The sequence below is a fragment of the Varroa destructor genome, unplaced genomic scaffold (assembly GCF_002443255.2).
Source record: "Varroa destructor unplaced genomic scaffold, Vdes_3.0 BEIS01000001.1, whole genome shotgun sequence".
Lineage (NCBI taxonomy): Eukaryota > Metazoa > Arthropoda > Arachnida > Mesostigmata > Varroidae > Varroa > Varroa destructor.
This window is the reverse complement of record NW_019211454.1, coordinates 18,399,785-18,419,025: the sequence shown is the minus strand read 5'-3', so window position 1 is coordinate 18,419,025 and position 19,241 is coordinate 18,399,785. Positions and strand designations below refer to the sequence as shown.

The window sequence follows — 19,241 nt, the reverse complement described above, 5'->3', positions numbered from 1 at the left end:
CCGGAAGGTGATAGCCGACTTCGTAGAACAGGATCCTTGTTTCTTTCCAACAAGACCTTCATGACGTTTAATGTGTGGCTATGATGTACTAATAAGATCAAAATGGCTCTGTAGATTTTTAGTGTTTAATCATCACTCACTATTTTTTCAAACAAATACAGGTTATACCCAGCGCCGTACCCTGCTGAGGGGACAGCGGTACGAAGTTTTGTCATAAGAGGGCTAGCTGAAAGTTTAAAGTTCAACGCGATACCCATCTATCCTCTAATTTCCCCACTTTTTTTTTGTTACGACAGTTCACTTTTCCTTGATTGCTGTGAACGTCACAGATTTATGGTTTCGTAGAATAATGATACTGCCATTCCATTCATTATCGCGTTTCCCATAGCCATTACTATATCCTATGGTTTCACAACGCACCAGACAAGAGGCGCATCTCCTCTAAATATATAGGCCACGAATACCAGCTTCATCTCCATTTGTCACTTTTAAAAAATTGAGAAGATTTACTCTGGCTCAGAAATCATCCGTTGGATGTTCGCAGATGACCGCAGTAACAACAATAACAACAGGCGATAATAATCAGGAGCAGAAGATAACAGACACAGACAACAATATACATGTGGCTAATTACAAAACAAAATCAAACAAAGCACACCCATAAGTAGGCTGCATGTTACACGGCGCGTTAATCCGCAAAATACGATATGAGAAGTCGACGAATGCCACAAAAGTTTTCGTAAGTGCTAGTCACCGAGGGTAGAACCATTGTAGCTACAGTAGAACAGGCGCAACGATTTATAGGTATGCAGTTGGTACGCGCTTTCGGACTCTTGACGCTAACGACGAAGGAAGCGGTGGCGAAGTGATAACTTCGATGAAAGGAAACACAACCAGTTCAGAGCATCACGATGTGCAACCTTCTTGCCCTCTTTTGGCAGAGACTTCTTTCTGACAGTTCTTTCTGCGCCGTCTGCTATATAAAGGACGGAGTACAATGGTCAGGAGTCAATACCGCCAGTGAATCTACCTGATCTACAGCCTGTTGTCCTTTTCACTGAGAAACACGTTAAGAAATATGAAGGCGTTTGTGGTGTTTGCATTTGGTAAGTTCAGCTGGATGCCACACATATCTGCTTGTCGCTAATTGTTTACGAACCGTGCAAGATGTTACTTTGTGTTCATTTCAGAGACGTTTCTTCGAAACATTCTATTGCGTAAAAGGTGTTTTGTCGAAAAAACGGTAAAATATACCGACGACTTCGTATTGGTCCGTTCTGTCTTTTTTAACGGTCTTCGGTCATATAAGCTCATTTTTTGTTTACACGCTCCTTTTCCCTTTCTCACGAAAGTGCTAAATTGTATTTTGTTTTGGTCAAGATGCTAATATATTTTGACCGCACTATCATTACTCTTCTTCTTAAATCTTAATAAAATAGATTATTCAAAACACTCTGTAACACTATCTCTGTTCTTTAGCATCGGTGGCGCTTTCCGCCCCGCGAAAGTGCGACATACGAGCGGTCGATCAATGTCTTGGAAGAGCCCTACCTTTTGCCAACAACAGCATGTTCCAGGACTTCGAGCAGAAATGTATGAAGGGTCGTGAGGGAGTCAACTGTCTCGTGGACTACGCCAAGGCTGAATGTTTGAAGGGGGATGCCCTCAATGCTCTAAAACTCCTTCTGTCAGGCACTGCTAGCGAATGTGCCCTCACTTGTCAACCGGGAACTGATAATTATGACGCCTACTTCAAATATATGGGGTGCTCTAATAAGTACGGTGAACTAATTCACAAATGCATGCGAAAGGCCACCGCTTATATTGAGGCTGCGGCCATCTCCGGTGGATCTTTTCGAGGCTCTCTAACCTGCTGCGCGTTTGACTGCCTGTCAACTTGCTTGGGAGAAGCTGCTGAAAAGCAGTGTCCTGAACAGATCGGCGCCAAGGATTATTTCCAAGGTGTCGTCAAATCTGTTTCTGGTAAATTTATTGCGGCTCAGTGTGGCGCTTACCAGCTGGGAGCACCCGAATGCAAGAAGCTTCCCGAATTAACTATCGGTGAGCCGAAGTACACAACGATTTACGGTCCTCTGCTTGAGTTCCTTAGCTTACAGTAAACGAGATTTGAGAGGAAAGATGCGTGAGGGTGACACGTCAAAAGGCACGTATAATTTATTAGTAATAATATTAAAATAAATTACGCCCTGTAATACACATGTGTGGTCACTATTTGATAGGTTTTTGTGGGTATGTTATCCAATATCCACTCTGTACATTTTGCTTAGTTTTATATAGGGTGGTGAAGACTGGCTCGTGGATTACGCAGGAGAATAAGGAGAGATCTTTAGCTAAAAGTGGTTACAATTTACAAGCAGAATGGCTAAGCCTTGACGGTCGCGTTGGCAGCGTAAATAAGATTTTCAACTTACAACTTTTCCAATGTTTAGATTTATTCCTTAAGAGAGGCTCAACTTCTTGTCGAAATCTTTGAGTCATAAATATCAGTAGAGTGCGCTAATAACATAAGTGTAGTTATTTTATCAATTAAGTAGGCTATTTTATCGTCGAGCGCTTAGAAATCCTATTTGGCAGATTAATTTGGCATAATTTTCTAGTAAATTTCGTGTGGTAAGGCGCTTATTTGCAACATATCCTACAAGAGCTCCTAAAAAATTCCAACGGAAGATTGTTACAGACCCAAGGCAAATTCTTGGTTTACCCACCAAGAGCTGCTGGTCGTTCAGGAACATGCCACTATAGGACATTACGACAATATGACCAAACAGAACCACCCCTCTTGGGCAGTATCTTCGACACCCACTAGTTTCCTGAGAGATCGTTACCAACGCCGCTTACAACTCTAATTTACGTAAAATAAATACATTTCAGCCAAGCATTTTGACACTGTGTATTTCCATGACTTTGAGATAATCATATTGAGGTGCTGTGTTGACCATCCTCAAAAAACTCCAGTAAAGGTTCCAGGGGACTCTAATGGTTTCATTTTGAATTTACATGTACAGGACACGCACCAGACGCTTTGCTATTTGACAAACTACGACAGAATGATTGATCACGATGTCATAAAATCACTCAATTCAAGCGAGATTTTAAGTAATTTCTAACTCCCAAAGACACATTATTGCTGGCGTATCGGATATTGCACATAGTTGCAACACAACAATGCATAATTACCCGCTTCCGCGTTTCGCTTCCAAATTTCTTGGTAAACAATTAGAACGTGGCTCTCTTCTTACCCCGCGACGGGCTCATTCGTTGTCTACTATTCTAATCACAACGCGAACAAAACAATAACTAAAGTAAAAGAAATTGCTCCGTATCGAACGTGAAACGCCATTCCATGATGCTATTGCATGAATTTACCGCCGGCAATGACCAACGTTCTAGGTATGAAGACGCTCGCGGTCGTTACATTGGCGGTGTTGGAGTAAAGGGTAAGCGTCCTTCCTTTACATAGATATATATATAATACTAGAAGAGGTGATAGGATACACGCAAGGAACAAGGGGTTAGGTGGAACAGGCTAATTACAATGGGGTAAGCAACAAGTGTTGGTGTATGCTCAAGCTATAGTTTATTTCAGGCTACATGTAAACTCAATGGATTAAGTTATTTAAATCAATGGTAAACAAACGCAGAATGAATCGAGGACCCGCCAGTTATGTACACACAAAAAATGGCGGCTCTACTGTAAAGCAAGTTTTTCCTAACCGTGAGCTCATGTCATCTTTTACTGTAGATGTAGGGCCTAACCGTTTGCAAACCTACTTTCAACTCGTCTAATGTATATAAACTCTTTTCGGCAACTCAGCGGCAAAATTGTAATTTGCAGATATTTTAAAAGAAAGTTCTGTTTTCAGCAACGATATAGTCGATGCACTCGAAAACTTCGAACAGGATCGTGCAACGAATCATCAAAGACTCCTTTTTCTATTGGGCTGCCTTTTGGATTTTCAGTGTGACGCCGTGATTGGTCTGGAATAATTCGTTTTTGGCATTTTAAGGGAATGAGCGATGCGCTTCCAGTCGAAAACTGATTCATGGAAGGAGCACTTCACGCAGGGAAGAAGTAATAAAAACAGGATACGAACTTGAACACACAAGCTTAAGATACGCGCAGTTTAGCGTCATACACTGAAGTGTATTGTCAGTTAAGAGTGTCCATACCAGGCTAACAAGAGCCTCACAGGGACCTTTTCAGGTGAATCGAGCACAGAGAGCAAGATGGCTTAGCGAATTAGAATAATCTCAGCGGCAGAATAGCGATTATAATAGTACGCCTTCAGTTTGCTCGGTGCTTAGAGGAAATTTATTTAACCGCATTGTAAAGCCTGGTCACTTCACCGATTATAATGCGCCCTTCACCTTAACCATCAAAAACTAAAACAGACCCTTTTAAAGTATATAGTTACAAGAACTTACCGAACGTTCCAACCGTAAACGGGTTCAGTCGTTACTATTAATAACAGTTAATACAGTTCAGCAAAACAGAAACTGGCGACCTTTGCTGAGGTGTACGCTCGAATCTCGCTTTCCTTTTTCCCAGTCTCTTTACTCCGTTATATATTGTATGGCATAGTACGCAACAAACCGAATTGATACGGAGAAGTCTCCGGTATAAAGGTACGGTGGAAAAGTGCAACGCTGATGATCTGACTGAATATATTCGAGATTGTCACGCGAGGCCGCCGGTGTTTGGGCACAGGCTACAGCGGCCGGTTACCCAGTACTGTTGCATTATATTATACCTAGATACCGAAGACCCAGCCAGGCAGTAACGTACGGCTGATAATCGACAAGTAAGTAAAACTTTGTTTGAGCTGGGGCAACTTCAAGACTTCATCGCTGATCGCATTCTGTGAACTAGGCTAAAACATAGCCGTTCCCCAGGAGAAGCGAAAGCTTGAACAATGAAAATGTCTCGTAAAATCCATAGGCTTGATATTAACTAACTTTGTATAACTTGTACAAGCTGAAGAGGGTACATACGTATACAAAACATCACATGTATATACCCTGTTAACTTAATTGCCTTTCAACAAACGACAGCTGTTCGTTCTTAAATAATAGGGAAATTAATTATCTAAATAAGCAGACATGCGTATTCAAGTGTATCTGCTCGTGCTGTCTACTCTTCGTGACAAGCAGAACTATTAAAAATTGCTTATCACCATATAAGCAAGCAGGATACAGGAATTCTTGTTACGAATTCATATCTACAAAGTGTCTTAGTAGTCAAAATAACCTGATCAGCAGGTTTTTTTATCAGTCCTTTTAGACTGATAGCTTAGGCGTGTGTGTGTACGTTGTTATTACACACGATAGTGCTAAAATATCTGCAGGGCCAATATCTAGATACTGTAGAATGTAGTATATCGATATGTGAGCAACTTTGTCGTGACATGATTGATAATACTTCCGATACACGAGCTGGCATCTGGCCGTTATATGTTACGCTTACTTGCCTTCTACAGTTTCTGCCAGGCATGTGACTAAGCAGCCGAGTGAACGGCCGCTGTGGGAAAGACAAAGCTGGATTCCGATTTCGGCTGGAGTGGTTCATAGAATCACGGCCGTTTCGCATGCTTCTTGCATGCCTTTCGCGGCGTTTCGCATGCCTTATTTGTTCAGTTTTTGCATCGGACTGAGGTCCAGTGGGCCTTGTATTGGTCGATACCCGCTAGGGCTGCGAGGCGTGCTTTAGCTAGCGATACCTAGAATGAATTCCCTTAGTCCGTCCGAGCGTCAGCCGGAAAACCCCTTAGACAATCATTGTCAGCGTAGTTCAGCAGACACCTCGTCCCCTAACTATCGTTCAGGCAAGCGTGTTTAAGGCTTTCGCCTTAAATCTGGGTGTCGTTGGCGGAAGAGTCTTTATTTTGTACAATATATATATATATATATATATATATATATATATATATATATATATACACGCAATTTATTTACATATATATGATGTAAGAGAAGAGCCACCTAATAAAAACATCTATCCAAGCTTATTTAGTAGAGCAATCACGAAAGGCTTCATGTTCATGCCAACTACGTTTTGCACCGCACTCCGTACTGCGTCAGAACCGCAATATACGAAGGTTCGTTTTTCAGTGGTAGTTCTTTATATATAGCGCGGTATGGCACAGGTAGACTGACACCATAATGAAGAAAAAGGATGCAAAAAAAATTTAGCCAAATAATCTATTACGACTAATAACATCAATAGGCCATGTGCCTCTTTTTTTTAGTGTTTCTATACTCCGGCATTCTATCCATTGCAATCATAGATGTGAGCGTGTTACAGAAAATACAACTATTTCTATACCCGTTAGTCTTTCCGGCGTCGTCATCGAACAGCGAACGTTCATTGGGGCTGGGCTCGGTGTTCAGTATCGTGAAGATATAGCGCAGTGTGGAACTTTCGCCATGCGACTCAGTTCTTTAGCGACTCAGTTGCCCGGTCTGCGTAAATGAGCCTTTTTACGATGAGTACCTTCCTGGCAACGTAGGCCGCTTTGTAAAGCCCATTAGAAGGATCCTCACGATACAATTAGCAATAACGAATTGTAATAGAAGTCTGATCTCCTGACGACTGTCAAAACAGGCCCATTGAATACCTTGGAGGGCTCAGCCTCTTAATGTCTATGCATAGATAAATTGTCTTTATCGATAGCGTACTACGAGCGACTAGACATGTACCCACCCAACAGCACATATAAGGCATGACTTCACACTAATCTACTCACAAGAAAACAGCCAGCATTAAGGGGAACGTATTCATTACCCTAGCAATAAAAAATTAACGTTAGCGCTAAGTAAATGGCAGCGAATCAAATTGATAACTTATCAAAGGACAACACAACTGCACCTAAAACCCAAAAGTTGGGCAGCAAATAGCACGTGGCTTGTTTAACCAATGAACACTCGATATTAGTAGACCTACCGGTAGTATAGGTTTATTCGGCAAGCTTTGATATGCGAAGTCGTTTTTTTTGTTGTTATTCTTTATCTCTTCCATCATCGTATTTCCCGTGTTTTCCTGTATTTCTCTATCTGCGTTGTTATACACATGCTTTTGTATAATTTCATCTACCTAGAGGTTACAATGGTCACTGTTCTGAAACGATGATGGTGACGACTTTTTAAGAACGATTAGCTTTAAAGTGTTACATGAATGAAGAGATGTTAGTACATAGTGAGCGACGTAACCGTAGACTTTTTCCTAATCTAGTTACGTTTCACGTTTCTACGATGCTTCTATGCACATATTATCCTACACTATATGTACAGTTTATATTACAATTACAAATAGAAATCGGCGCATCAAATAAACTCTAGCGTTCACTATGCGTGTACGTGAAGCTTGCCCTCCGTGCTACCACTTCCCTTAATGTCTCTGTTATCCTTGTTTACCTGCACTCGTAGCTATGTTATGGTTGATTCACAGGCGGGAACTTTTGCTGCGCTACGCCGAAGAACACTTCGTGCGAATATTTACTCATGATGCTTTTGATCGTTGCGTTCTCAATACGATACAGAGCTTGCAAATAGTGGACTAAAGCATTCATCTCATTGCGTGTAGCGACTAATTCGTGGGGTTGGTAGCCAGTGTAGTACGTGAGCGTGTCGTTCCATTCTCGACCAAGTACTTCGAAAGCCAACAGTAAGGCGGCTGCTGCAAGATGTGTTTCACAGTGTGTAATCATCGAAATCTCCATTAAAGATGACTCAAGGACAAAACGAGCCAAGGTCATCTCACGCATATCCATTTTGACCGAGCGGCAGAACCTCCTCAGGAAGCTGTAGCTTAACGGCATCGACAGCTCAAAATTGAGTGTCACCAAGATGTTCGTCTCCATCTTCATAAATTGCTGGGCGTCGTACTTTTTGTTACAAAGGACAACGAAGTCATGGGGACTTAGCGCAACCCGCTCGTCCATTTTGCTTGCAATTAGTACCGCAGCGGCTCCGAGCAGCTGTATTTCGCTCCGCTGAATCCGTTTGGACGAACGAGCAAGGTAGCGATCGAAAATTTTCACCGACAGATATAAAGTCTCGTGGTTGAATCCCAATACCTCCTGTAATTGAATCAGCCAGTCGACGAACAGCGCGCGCAAGTTTGAAGTCATCTCAGGCTGCCGGCTGAGATACCGTTCTCCAACAAACAACTTTTCGCGCCTACGAAGATACGCAAATAGGTCATGGGCGTATTGGGCTGGATAATTCGGGTCGCTGAGCAATTCTTTGTCGATATCGGGTACGTTAGGTGGAAGGTCGCTTTTTTCTACGTAGTAATCGAGAGGGTTGATCCTACTCAAATCCTTCCTCACATCTAGATCCTGTTGGAAGAGCAAGAAAAAAGGAAAACACAAGGCGCAAACATCGAAGTCTGGTTTAGTGTACGTTCTTATTATTAAGAAGTTGTGGTGAAACGATATAAACCAAAATGTATGCAGTGTTATCACCAGTAGCAACAGTTGCCATGGGCTAAAAAACGATACTAGTGCATTCACCAGGGACGTCTAAAACTATATCAATAATTTTCAAGAAAGATATTCATTGAATGTACTTATGTTTTACGCTCATATATGCCAGAAGTAGAGCTATATAGACAACTAATAAATCTGTGCAGAAGGAAAGCCAATCTTTCAACAAGGCTGGAGAAAGAGTGTTTGCATTTTGAACAAGAGCTATGATTCTGGCTAGAAAAGATGATTATTTATAATTATTTTGCTAAGCAAGGATTACGGTGCGTCTTTAATAGGGTCCCAGGAAGTTTTGCTGAAGGTTGCAAAGCCTGTTTTTGAATGGCCCAAATGCTGGGGTATCCAGAGATTGCATTTTACTCGAAAACTGAGGGGAACTGTTACAGCGGGGACGTAGTTGGTTCGAATCCAGTAAAATGCATTTGTATACAACATGTGCATCAATAAAGCGAGATTATATTCCAATCAGGCTACACGTAAGGCTAATTAAATAATTGTTTTGTTAAAATACTAGCCAATTGTATGTTTCATGTATGCCTGAAACACGCGGCCTATTTCGTCCTAACCTATTTAGATCTAAGGATAGTCATGAGCCATGTATATATAATTTTTTTTTAATCTTCATAACACAATTTGTGTGCAGTCTGAGACATACGAAATTGTATAGAAAAATATAGTCATTTTTTTGTTCGACTATTTCCAAAAAAATTGAAATAATTAGATGATTCAAATAGCTCCACCTAACACAGGTTGGTAGAGAAACCAGAATTATGCAATCTTTATTAGTTACGTGTCCCTAATAATGCTAAAAGTTTAATAATATTCCTTCCGAAAAGCAGACGTTTTCGTGTGCAGAAGACGAGCTGCCTATATTTCCTTACTACAACCTACTAAGTTAACAATATCCGTTCCTTACGAGTTATTACTTTATTAAAGCTTGCACAGTGTGAAATCCCTCAGAAGGTTATGGCGATTTAATAAGAAAACTGGGTTAGCATAGATGATGAAGTGGTCCACCTCAAACCGTTCGCTATCGACGCGTTTTATACAGACAAAATGGCCTCGGAGTACGTGACCAGCTTTTGGCAACGGGGTGCGAGTTTACTTACGAACAGCTGGGCCTTGGCAAAGCCAATTATGAACAAAGTACAGGAAATGGTGGTGGCGAGCGCGGTTATATGAACTTCTTCCGGGCTTTTCTTACGAACTCCGTTCGAAGTTCGGGTGACCTTGGTAGACCATGAAATTCAGGTAGTATGGGAACACCCACCGCCGACGTAATTCAAAAATCTGATTGTATTAAGTTTCCGTCCCTAAACTGGCTTATTCGTATTAACTCATTCGTCGTTGAATAGATACATGCACTTTTTACGAAACAGCACCATTTGGACATAGATTCCAGCTGCTTGAAACTTCTGCTTATTTTAAGTTTATAAGCGCATGAAAGAAGAAGACAGCAGAGATTGACTCTTCAAACACAAAAAAAGCGATGGCCAATGAAGCCTGGAGCGCGGTGAAGAGAACTTACTAAGACATATGCATTTTGTTGTCCATGGATTGCACTACAATCTCTATGTTACACTGTATATTTTTTTGCCAGACGCCACGCGCATCGCCACAATGGGTGTCAAAACGTACCTCAGGTACTATGCGTCGCAGTGTCTCCGCTGACGCGGTCTCTCTGATCGGACAGTTTTAAAGTATTAACTTCATGTGTTCTTACATTACAATAGTATCTTTGAACACGTATAATAAATGTTTTTTTCTCGTTCAATAAACGTGCGCAAAAAACTTGAAAATTCAGATCAGCAAAATAGCTCAAAAATTGTGACCGTTAAAATTTATCTAGACGCCCAATGAGCATTTATGTTATATCTCTAAGATGGTTATTAATTTTCGTAGCGAAAACGTAGGTGTATCAAAAATGCTTTTTTTTTTTTGAGAAATTTTGACGAGTTTCCGAACTCTTAGAATTTAAGTTATATTGAGGATCTCCGGTTTGTCTCATAAAATTTTGATTTTTCAGAAGGCGCACAAAAACTATTAAAAACGCAGACTGTCAATTTCGGGCTAAAAATGAATCCTTTAATCACGGTGGATGATTTGTTCAGCAGGGGCAGATTGTACACTAGCTCATCTTTGCTTAGATTCTAGAAACGATGTACTGTTTTTGGTAACGACGAATACGGTGTTTCGTTCTAGAATAAACAGGCTTTTGCCTGGTACTACAAGTAGCGGATGAACGCATATGATAAACGAACTAAAAACAATAATGCCATGTTAGCTTAAATAGCCTCACTGGGTAAAATGTGGTCAGGAAATATCTAATAAGTATAATTGTATTAAATTTTCTAACCTTAATTTTCTAAAGCTTAATAATGCTGAAAGCTTAATCATGCTTCGTCTAAAAAAGCCAGGTTTTTATGTTCACAAAAGAGGAACAGCTCATCTCGTTTTGCTCTCTCGTAATATCCGTCTTTTATCATATCAAGTATTAATACATATAAATAATACCTAGTACTTAGCTAGGAACACTGCGAGTTTGTCTCATGAGTTTGTCTATTTGAAGCTATCGAAGGGTCCCGACAAACGATTCGTCGTAAAACTTACATGTAATTATTGTGAGAGCGTTATAGAGAAAAATAAATAGAAATGGCTAACAAATTTTCTGCTTGCCCAATAGGAGCACTGCAATGCAGCGGCCACATGTGTAATACTTCATCTTGAAATGGCAACACAGCAATTACTTGCACTGACGTTTAATAATCCTCAATGTATCGAATTTTACGTATGATATCGCCTGGTAGATATTCCGTCAGACACGCGGCTGGCTCCTACCAGCACGAAACGAGGTCTAGCCTGGGTTCGGACCCACACCACAACTTATCGTTTTTAGCAGGCAAACACGTTGCCCACTGGGCTATCACGGGGTAATCCACGGCTATGTTCATTATTTCTAGGTACGCTCTGGTGACATTACATCGTTGGGTGTACTTGGATTAGTAGTTCAGCAACAGTCAACCAACCGAATCACATAAAGAAAACACTGTGCGCTAACTTAATGTGCGATAAACACACATTTCCGTCGCCCACCTCACACCCAATTTAACCGTACGGACGTAAATCTGTATCATTTTGTCACACCAATTCACGAACAAATTAAGCAATCAATTAATGTGTTGTGATTAATCCGTGTATTAGTTTGTACTGTAGAAGTTGACAATTGTTTCCTTTTATCTCACCTTCTTCTCTTTAGATTTTTTCGCTATCGAGGCCTGGTTTGCATCCGCTGTGGCTTGGGTGTCGCCTGCTGAGACCAACTCCTCGGTCGACTTCGTCGCTTGAATGCGTGATGGCTCGATTTCATGGAACGTTTTCGCAGATTTCCTATTACATTCGATCGTGGTTACGTTAGTGTCGTTCCTCACCGTAAGGCGAGCACGCAGTGTTGACCGCGATTTGTTTGCTTGCACCTTCGTGAAGTCTAAACGAGAGATATCTTTTCCGGAGACGTCTTGAATGAGCTCATTTATCCGACGTCTTTTAGCGTTCGGTTGAGGATCAGCTTGAGCAAAATTTTCCGAGTAAACCTCGATTCTACTATTGCCAACTACTTGACCTTTGCGAGTGGACATTTTCTGCAGAGGCAAAACGAGTAATATAGATACACTTTCAGTTGTTATAATATCTCTCTCTATATATACGTGTATGTATATTACCTGTCCTGTAGTGCACATATAATGATGTGATTGACAATACACTTTCCGTATTAAGCATTGAACGTAATACTGGTAATTAAGTTAATTACGGTTTCAAGTGGCTCTGGTTTCAGTTGGCCCTCCTGTCTGCATATGCACATCCTTATTTAGGGATCGCCCCTATCGAAAAGAGTTACTGAGCTCATAGGTTACTCGTTCGAAGGCAGCATATCGTGGTCAATGAAAGATAACAGAACCAAAACAATTTGAATTACATATCTCTAACGGCACAGTGTACTGGAAAGTACTTCTCGGACCGTATACAAATCGAAATTATAATATTACCAGTAATCCAGGATCTGTCAAAACAAATTGAATTAGACCGTATTTCTGAACTTGAATGAGAACACGTTAGTACAGAACGTCTTCCCACCAAAAAATAGACCAATCCAGAAAACCATCCGGTGAGCGACGAAGTTTATTACGTGCGCCATGCTAAATCACTTCCTACCCCTGGTACTGTCCACGTGAGCCATTTTTGGCTAAGATTCATGCACGTTAGCTTACTAGTCAATTATAAACTTTAGGTAAATTATGCCGCTGCTTAGGCGGTAGCTCACCAGTACTTCGTTTTGCTAGCTGCTGCTAGCTAGTTTTACGTGTAGGCTAATAAAATGTGTCACAAACCAGCGTAAACTGATGGAGTATCCACATGTACCTATTCTATAATAGTTTTTACGTATAGTAAAAGCACATCATACCGGTCCACCGTAGACTTCGCTGAGCACTGAATTGAACAGGACCACTTGAAATAGGCTCGACCTGCGCAAGGCACAGATGGAGGGCAAACACGTTGGAACGCAGGAGACGCCGCTTCTGCCGCGAACAGAACGGAGTGATACGTGCAATTATATCTTTAGTGCATCAATTCAATAACACGTCTATACCCGCGGACGTCTCATCTTTTTGTTAATCTTTCAGTGCACTTTTGGTGTTGGAGTAGTTTGCCTTTGCGAATAGATCGTTTGTCACCGATGACGAGCTTCGCTTGATTAATATGGTAATTTAGACTCGAATGTTCAACCTCGAAATCGAACACAGTAACGATCGATTCTATAGAAGCTCACCGCTGAGTTTTTTTCCACTTAAAAACTGCTAGTTCACTAACGTTGTCCTTGGATGAAAATTGTCTGAAAGTTCTGCTTGAGCAATGATTGACGTTGAATGAAATTTGCTTATTTTTGATGTTTGGGTGTTGATAACGTTCACTAATGATACCTATGGGATTTGGAAAGTGGGCATTTCTTTGCAGATCTTGATTTATCATGAAATGTTCTCGATTCTGCTATTAATAGTTATGACTGTAGTACGAGCAGTGAGAAAATCTGCGCGGACTTTAGTTAGAGTCCTGGATTAGAGGAAACAATCTTACGTTCGTATTTTGCCGCTCCACATATCCTAGCGATTTTACTAGGTTAATGAAGCAAACACTAATGAGGACGATAGATGGAAAGTGGAGTTGGTATAGTGGTGTCACCGAGTAGGTTTAGGTGTTCTACAAACGACGCTACCAAATGAAATAAAGTACTAATTAGTTACAATTTTTTTGTTTATGTCAGAACTGCCCCATCATTTATGTTATTCTCCCTGAAAATTCCTATGTTGAACTATCAATTATACATGTAAATACAATAAAACTAGCTTAAAGTCGAAACTCATCCTTTTTTCACGCACATTTGTGATTTTTGCTAAACCGTTATATTAAACTATGTGCTCGATGAGATTACAAATTCTATGTTAAGATAGAATTCAATATAGAGAACCACGGCAAAGTTCCGACAGAACTGGTTTGATAAAATTCAGAAGACAACATTTTGGTCTACCTTTGTTATACTGTTTTTTAAATTAAAACCATTTGTGATATTTATACTAACGCAGATCTTAATGGATTAGTACCACAAGCTAGTGCAAGTGAACGTATTGGCCACCGAAATATCAGAGTTATCATAACCCTGGTCAGCACCGTCTACATCCGCAATGTGACCCTTTTGATTTTCACGCGTATGATGTCTTCTGTCAGGAGCCTCCTGGCCAACCTTTTCCTCCTTCTCGGATGTATACAGGCATCCGAGTGCCTTATACTTCCAAGCGCCTAGAAATACGGCCATTTCCTGTCCGGTTTTAACCTCGCCATTTCGGTTCTTAAAACGCTTGCACTAGGAACAAAACGCATCGTTAACGTCTGCCTGCCAAATATCCTCACAAATCTTTGATGAATTCCAACGCCCTCACCTTGAAGAAACGAAAAATTTATCACCAAGCGTTGATTTTTATAAACTAAACGATATCTTTAATCATTGTGTGATTCGATGCATCGTCGATAGTATTCAAGCAGCTTACAATTAAATATTTGAAATAAATGCCAACCTTTACTAATGATGTGTAACTTGAAAGTTATTCAATTGTTTTCACCCGCCAAGTAGCCTCGGAGAGGTTTACATTGTCAGGTAAGAGCCAACTCACATATAGGTAAATCTTCGGCTCTTAACTCGGCTAAAAAAGGCACATGATTAATATGTGAATCAACTTTTTACAGCACTTTAAAGATACATTCTCTTTCTGGAGACATATTTCGCCAGTTGCTTTTGAACGATTTATAGTTGAAATTGACAAAGTAGACAATTATAACCTTAAAAACTTGATAATTTTCTGGAGGGAAACAATCGCTATAAAAGCATTTGCTTGAGCTATTCGCCTAGCCTAAACAGCATCTTAAAGCGTGCAATTGCACCCTATCAAGGGAATACCAGCCAACGTCGTATCGACTGGTTCAATGGTGGTCAGGGTATCGACAGCTTTCGCATCAGTGTGAGTCAACACGTATGATAAATGGAGACTCTAAATGTACTACTAGATGATACTGAGCATATTTGTTGCACTTCAATCTCTTGTTGCTGCTTCCGCCATTTACCAATTTTGCCGTAACGGATCCCGAACGTAAACCATCATATCTCCGTATCTACCATCTAGGCAAGTTGAAAATGCAGCGGAAAAGCCGAAATTCGAGGTAATATCTCAATCGAATCATTCTGAAAAACGAATAGAGTATAATGAAATATCTGAGGTTTACGGCGGACATTCAAGCGAACCGACAGTTTTTTTTTAGCGTTTGTATACGTAGAAGATGTCTCGACACGATGAACTTGAGGTAATCGGCACAGTAACGATGTTCGCGATCTTTGCGACAGCTCTCTCCCCATTGTAACAACCCCACGATCAAAATTTACGTTGTAGGTCTGTTTCGTTTCCTGTTTAGTTCCTTAACGTTGAACCTTGCCATACTTCCCTGACCGACCCCTGACTATCCCCGCGGTACCTGCCGTCCAACTATCATAGTTGTAGCGTCGTGTAGCGTTACTTTGTCACAATGCTGCGGAATTGAATGTAAAACAATTAAATGTAGTCGAAACAATGTATTTTTAACCACCATCAGTGCTTTGCATGTTTCTGAAGTTCACCTGCCACTGTTCCTTATTTACATTGAATAACTGCACACCACCAAGTATTATTACACTTGTTCGAATGTCCGCGTATCCTCAGATCCCGCAGTGTGCAAATAGCACGAAAGCCTTTGCGCCGAACGCTTTGAGTTTAACGATGCCCCGTTTCGTCTTGCAGCCAGCTGCCCTCCTTATTGGCCTTGTTAACACTAACAGCAGTGCCAAAATTACAACAATTTCAAAATTTGCAATTCAACTATTGCATCCTAAATTAATGAAGTACGCTGTCGTCACCACCGCGTTTCTTCCACTTACCTACCAAAAACCCTGCTGGGACCTCTTTCTCTGATAGCTACGCTAATTGCCAAGTCGGGCCATAGAAAAATTGTTCGGAAACCGGAGTCGATTTGGTCATAACGTCGAGACGACTACTAATAATTGAACAACATTTGCACCAACGCTGCGGCAATATTGAGCCCGAGCCTGTATATGCGAATGGACTACGTTTCGTCGCCCTTATCAATCGCTATTAATACAGTTTTCGTGCAATTATCGCTACACATAACTACAGCGCTAATGTTTGATGTGCTATCCGAGGTTCAGCGGAGACCCTCAGCGGAACTACAGTCGCCCAAACTTTGGTGGCCATACTCGTCTTTGATAGGGTTCCTGGAGAAATATGATCAACATTCTATACCGTCCCTGCCTGTATGTATACCCCTATCGGACTTCCTGCGGCCGCTCCTATTAAAAATGTTGGGGCCATCGAAGACCATCAAACTACTTCGTACCATATGTCTGCTACTTCGGCTACGTTTATTTCAGCTACGCGTCTTTGTTCTGGAGCGCTTTTCGTTCGAAATGTTGGTAGCGCCATAATAACCGAATCAAAAAATAACGGCGAGACAATCGGATGAGTAGGATCTGCTGAAAACTACCTACAAGACGTAACAATAGATACGCGAACAAAACTTGTATAAATATATTGCACAGTTATTGGTAGAGCGGCCGAGGAGGCCGTGCTTTTAAGGGGTTCGTGAAATTCGAGTGCCCTTATCGGCGTTTCTTTGAGATAGCTAACGTGCTCGCATGATATTACTGGATTATACTTTTATCGTAGTATCCCATAAGGCATATTTCTTAATTATTGTCCTTCCGGAACTTATATTTCTATTCTCCTCACCTGAGAGCGTTAGGGCTCCTGGTCATAGGTCGTTACTAACGTTTTCGGCTACTTTTCGCTGAGTGAACAAGCCCATATTATCGTACTGAGATGGAGTAAAAAATAAAAAAAAAGTAAAAATATCACATAACAGCCATGAACAAAAACGTCGGGCATATATATAAGGGCGATAAGAATATATGAGCATATATTCTTATCGCCATGATACTGCATTGATTACGTGTTTGCGCACTTAACTGGGTGTAGCCATGTTTCACGGTGGAATCCCGCCAGCTGCTTAAAGACAGCAGCTGTACTGACAAGTAAAATTCGAAACCTTTACTTCAGCGTATCTTGTCATAAAATATGCTGCTTGATGATTCACATGCCAAACTAAACACACAAACAATTGGCGCCTTCGTAATTCGACCAGACCCTCGTTTAACCTTATAAGTCAACACGGTACGGCACAACACCAACAATATTACTACGAATCAATTCCAATTAGATAAAAAATAACTTCGACAAATTGAGGCTAGTGTGCCATGTTGTATACGTTTTAGTCAAGCGGTATAACACGATCTCTATTGGGATGAAAAACCATATATCGGACATTAAAGAGGTAGGCAATGATATCGATACCATGGTACGTCAGTTCGCGATTTGATGGGTTAGGCATGATTTTATCGAGAATGATTTTAGTGGTAAAAACTTGTTATCTAATAAAAACAACACGGGTATGCATTATTAGAAGCGTTTCAAAATAGGATAGGAAGGTAGAAAGCCTACCAATTTTGTTTTGCGACTTCTTGATCTCCGAATGTGGTGTTTATTACCTATTTGATTTGTTCACACACCTGTAATTGGCTTTTTGTAGTCTAGACAAATAACAAACCAGGATAAGAAACTGCACTCAGTGTACACAAGTGTATTTATAAACAGGCTTTGATATGGACAAAAATCCCAACTTTTGCCGAAGCAATGGTTTTGATGTTCCTGCAGAAAAAATTCGGGCAGTGGTACGGTCGACAGGCTGCTTATTAATCTACAGATGGAGAAGAAAATGTGGCGTACAAGAAATCTTCACTAACAGAGATATAGTTCCCATAATTTATTTACTAATCCGGTAGCATTTGCACGGACCCTCCGTAGGGTATATTTCCTAACACCGATACTAGGTAAACTCAGTTTTTAAAAGATTTTGCAATTACAGACAAGTAGGTGTCGCTTTGCACCGTAAACGAAAGTCCGTTGAGTTGTAGACACCAGAGATTAATCCCAAAAAGTTTGCATCAAGATACAACTTTAATTTCAAGGTTGTATGCTAAACCTTGTAATGTAACGTAAAAAAAAAGTAAACGCTCTTTCAGTATGTTTCTTTAATTATTTTGGACACGAGACTGGATGAACAGACCCAGTCAGTGGCGCAAGCTTTAAGAAAGCATTTGATAATGCGGTTCACGAATCAATCAACAATAAGTCGACTGAGCACACCGCAGACGCTGACAAAACTGTTGAAAGCGGTAAAACCCAGTGTAAACAATTTGCTTCATTGTGGAGGCCTGCTTCCAGAAACAAGGCAACTGCCTCAGGGGTTTCGGTCAAGACTTCTGTAATGTAAATCTTGAAGATAAAATATTAATGAAAAATTGAATAGCAAACGTTTCAAGGTTTGCCATCTAATTTAAACAATGATTCTCAACGAAGATTCCAGCTCAGTAGCTATTTGGAATAGCGAATTGCAACAAAAAGAAACTAAGACGGACGCAGCAACAAATAAGGCATTGGCTTACATTCATATGACTATGCGTTTTTTGTATACGCGTCCCTGACGCTTTCAGTAGCTGGCAACAAGCAACGAAGCTTACTATCTGTGAGGCCTAAACGAAATAAAATGGCTCTGTAGGAGTTTTACGCTCGCAGTAAGAAACACTTGTTATTAAAGAATTTATAGCTCGCTCAGAGACAGTGTTCTAGTATTTCCCGTCTACGTGCCAAATTTGTGTGTTGAGGATAGGTTTTGACATCAATGCCTAAAATTACGCATGTGACATAATGGCTGCACATGGTGGTACACCATATACTGACTGGTACAGTTTTTTTTCTTATATCTCTGGTCTCACTTCGTGATATTGATATCATACTTACATATGAATACTTCTGTTTGCTGTTATCAGATTATTAATGTTATCAGATCTCAGGGGTCAGCCATTAGAAATCATCAGCGTTATTTTACTGGCAACGCCTACTTCGATAACGATTTCAGCCAACGAGATAATTGATGAAATGTCAACTTTAGACGTGCTGATTACCAAGAATTGCGTTTTAACGGTCGACGTCGTAGTCTCGTTCAGACGTGAACCGAATTCTGACTAAA

The 19,241-nt window shown here is 40.7% G+C and overlaps 2 protein-coding genes across 6 annotated transcripts; one reads left to right on the top strand and one right to left on the bottom strand.

The window, feature by feature from the left end:
• Window positions 1–315: 315 nt before the first annotated feature.
• LOC111254104 (uncharacterized) lies at window positions 316–2,215 on the top strand. The gene is made up of 2 exons (XM_022814619.2): window positions 316–1,106; window positions 1,480–2,215. The coding sequence occupies exons 1-2, from the start codon at window positions 1,079–1,081 to the stop codon at window positions 2,118–2,120; spliced, it is 669 nt and encodes a 222-aa protein (XP_022670354.1). The 5' UTR covers window positions 316–1,078; the 3' UTR covers window positions 2,121–2,215.
• Window positions 2,216–6,948: 4,733 nt separating this feature from the next.
• LOC111249410 (G2/mitotic-specific cyclin-B3-like) lies at window positions 6,949–13,134 on the bottom strand. 5 transcript variants are annotated; one of them, XM_086993181.1, is made up of 4 exons: window positions 12,964–13,134; window positions 12,313–12,382; window positions 11,747–12,142; window positions 6,949–8,357 (listed from the first exon to the last, which is right to left on the bottom strand). In XM_086993181.1, the coding sequence occupies exons 2-4, from the start codon at window positions 12,361–12,363 to the stop codon at window positions 7,449–7,451; spliced, it is 1,356 nt and encodes a 451-aa protein (XP_086849307.1). In that variant the 5' UTR covers window positions 12,364–12,382; window positions 12,964–13,134; the 3' UTR covers window positions 6,949–7,448. The 5 variants fall into 5 exon arrangements, with proteins under 5 accessions (XP_086849307.1, XP_086849297.1, XP_022659001.1 ...); XM_086993171.1 differs by having other exon boundaries at window positions 12,313–12,430; window positions 12,964–13,133; XM_022803266.2 differs by having other exon boundaries at window positions 12,313–12,403; window positions 12,964–13,133.
• Window positions 13,135–19,241: the final 6,107 nt, after the last annotated feature.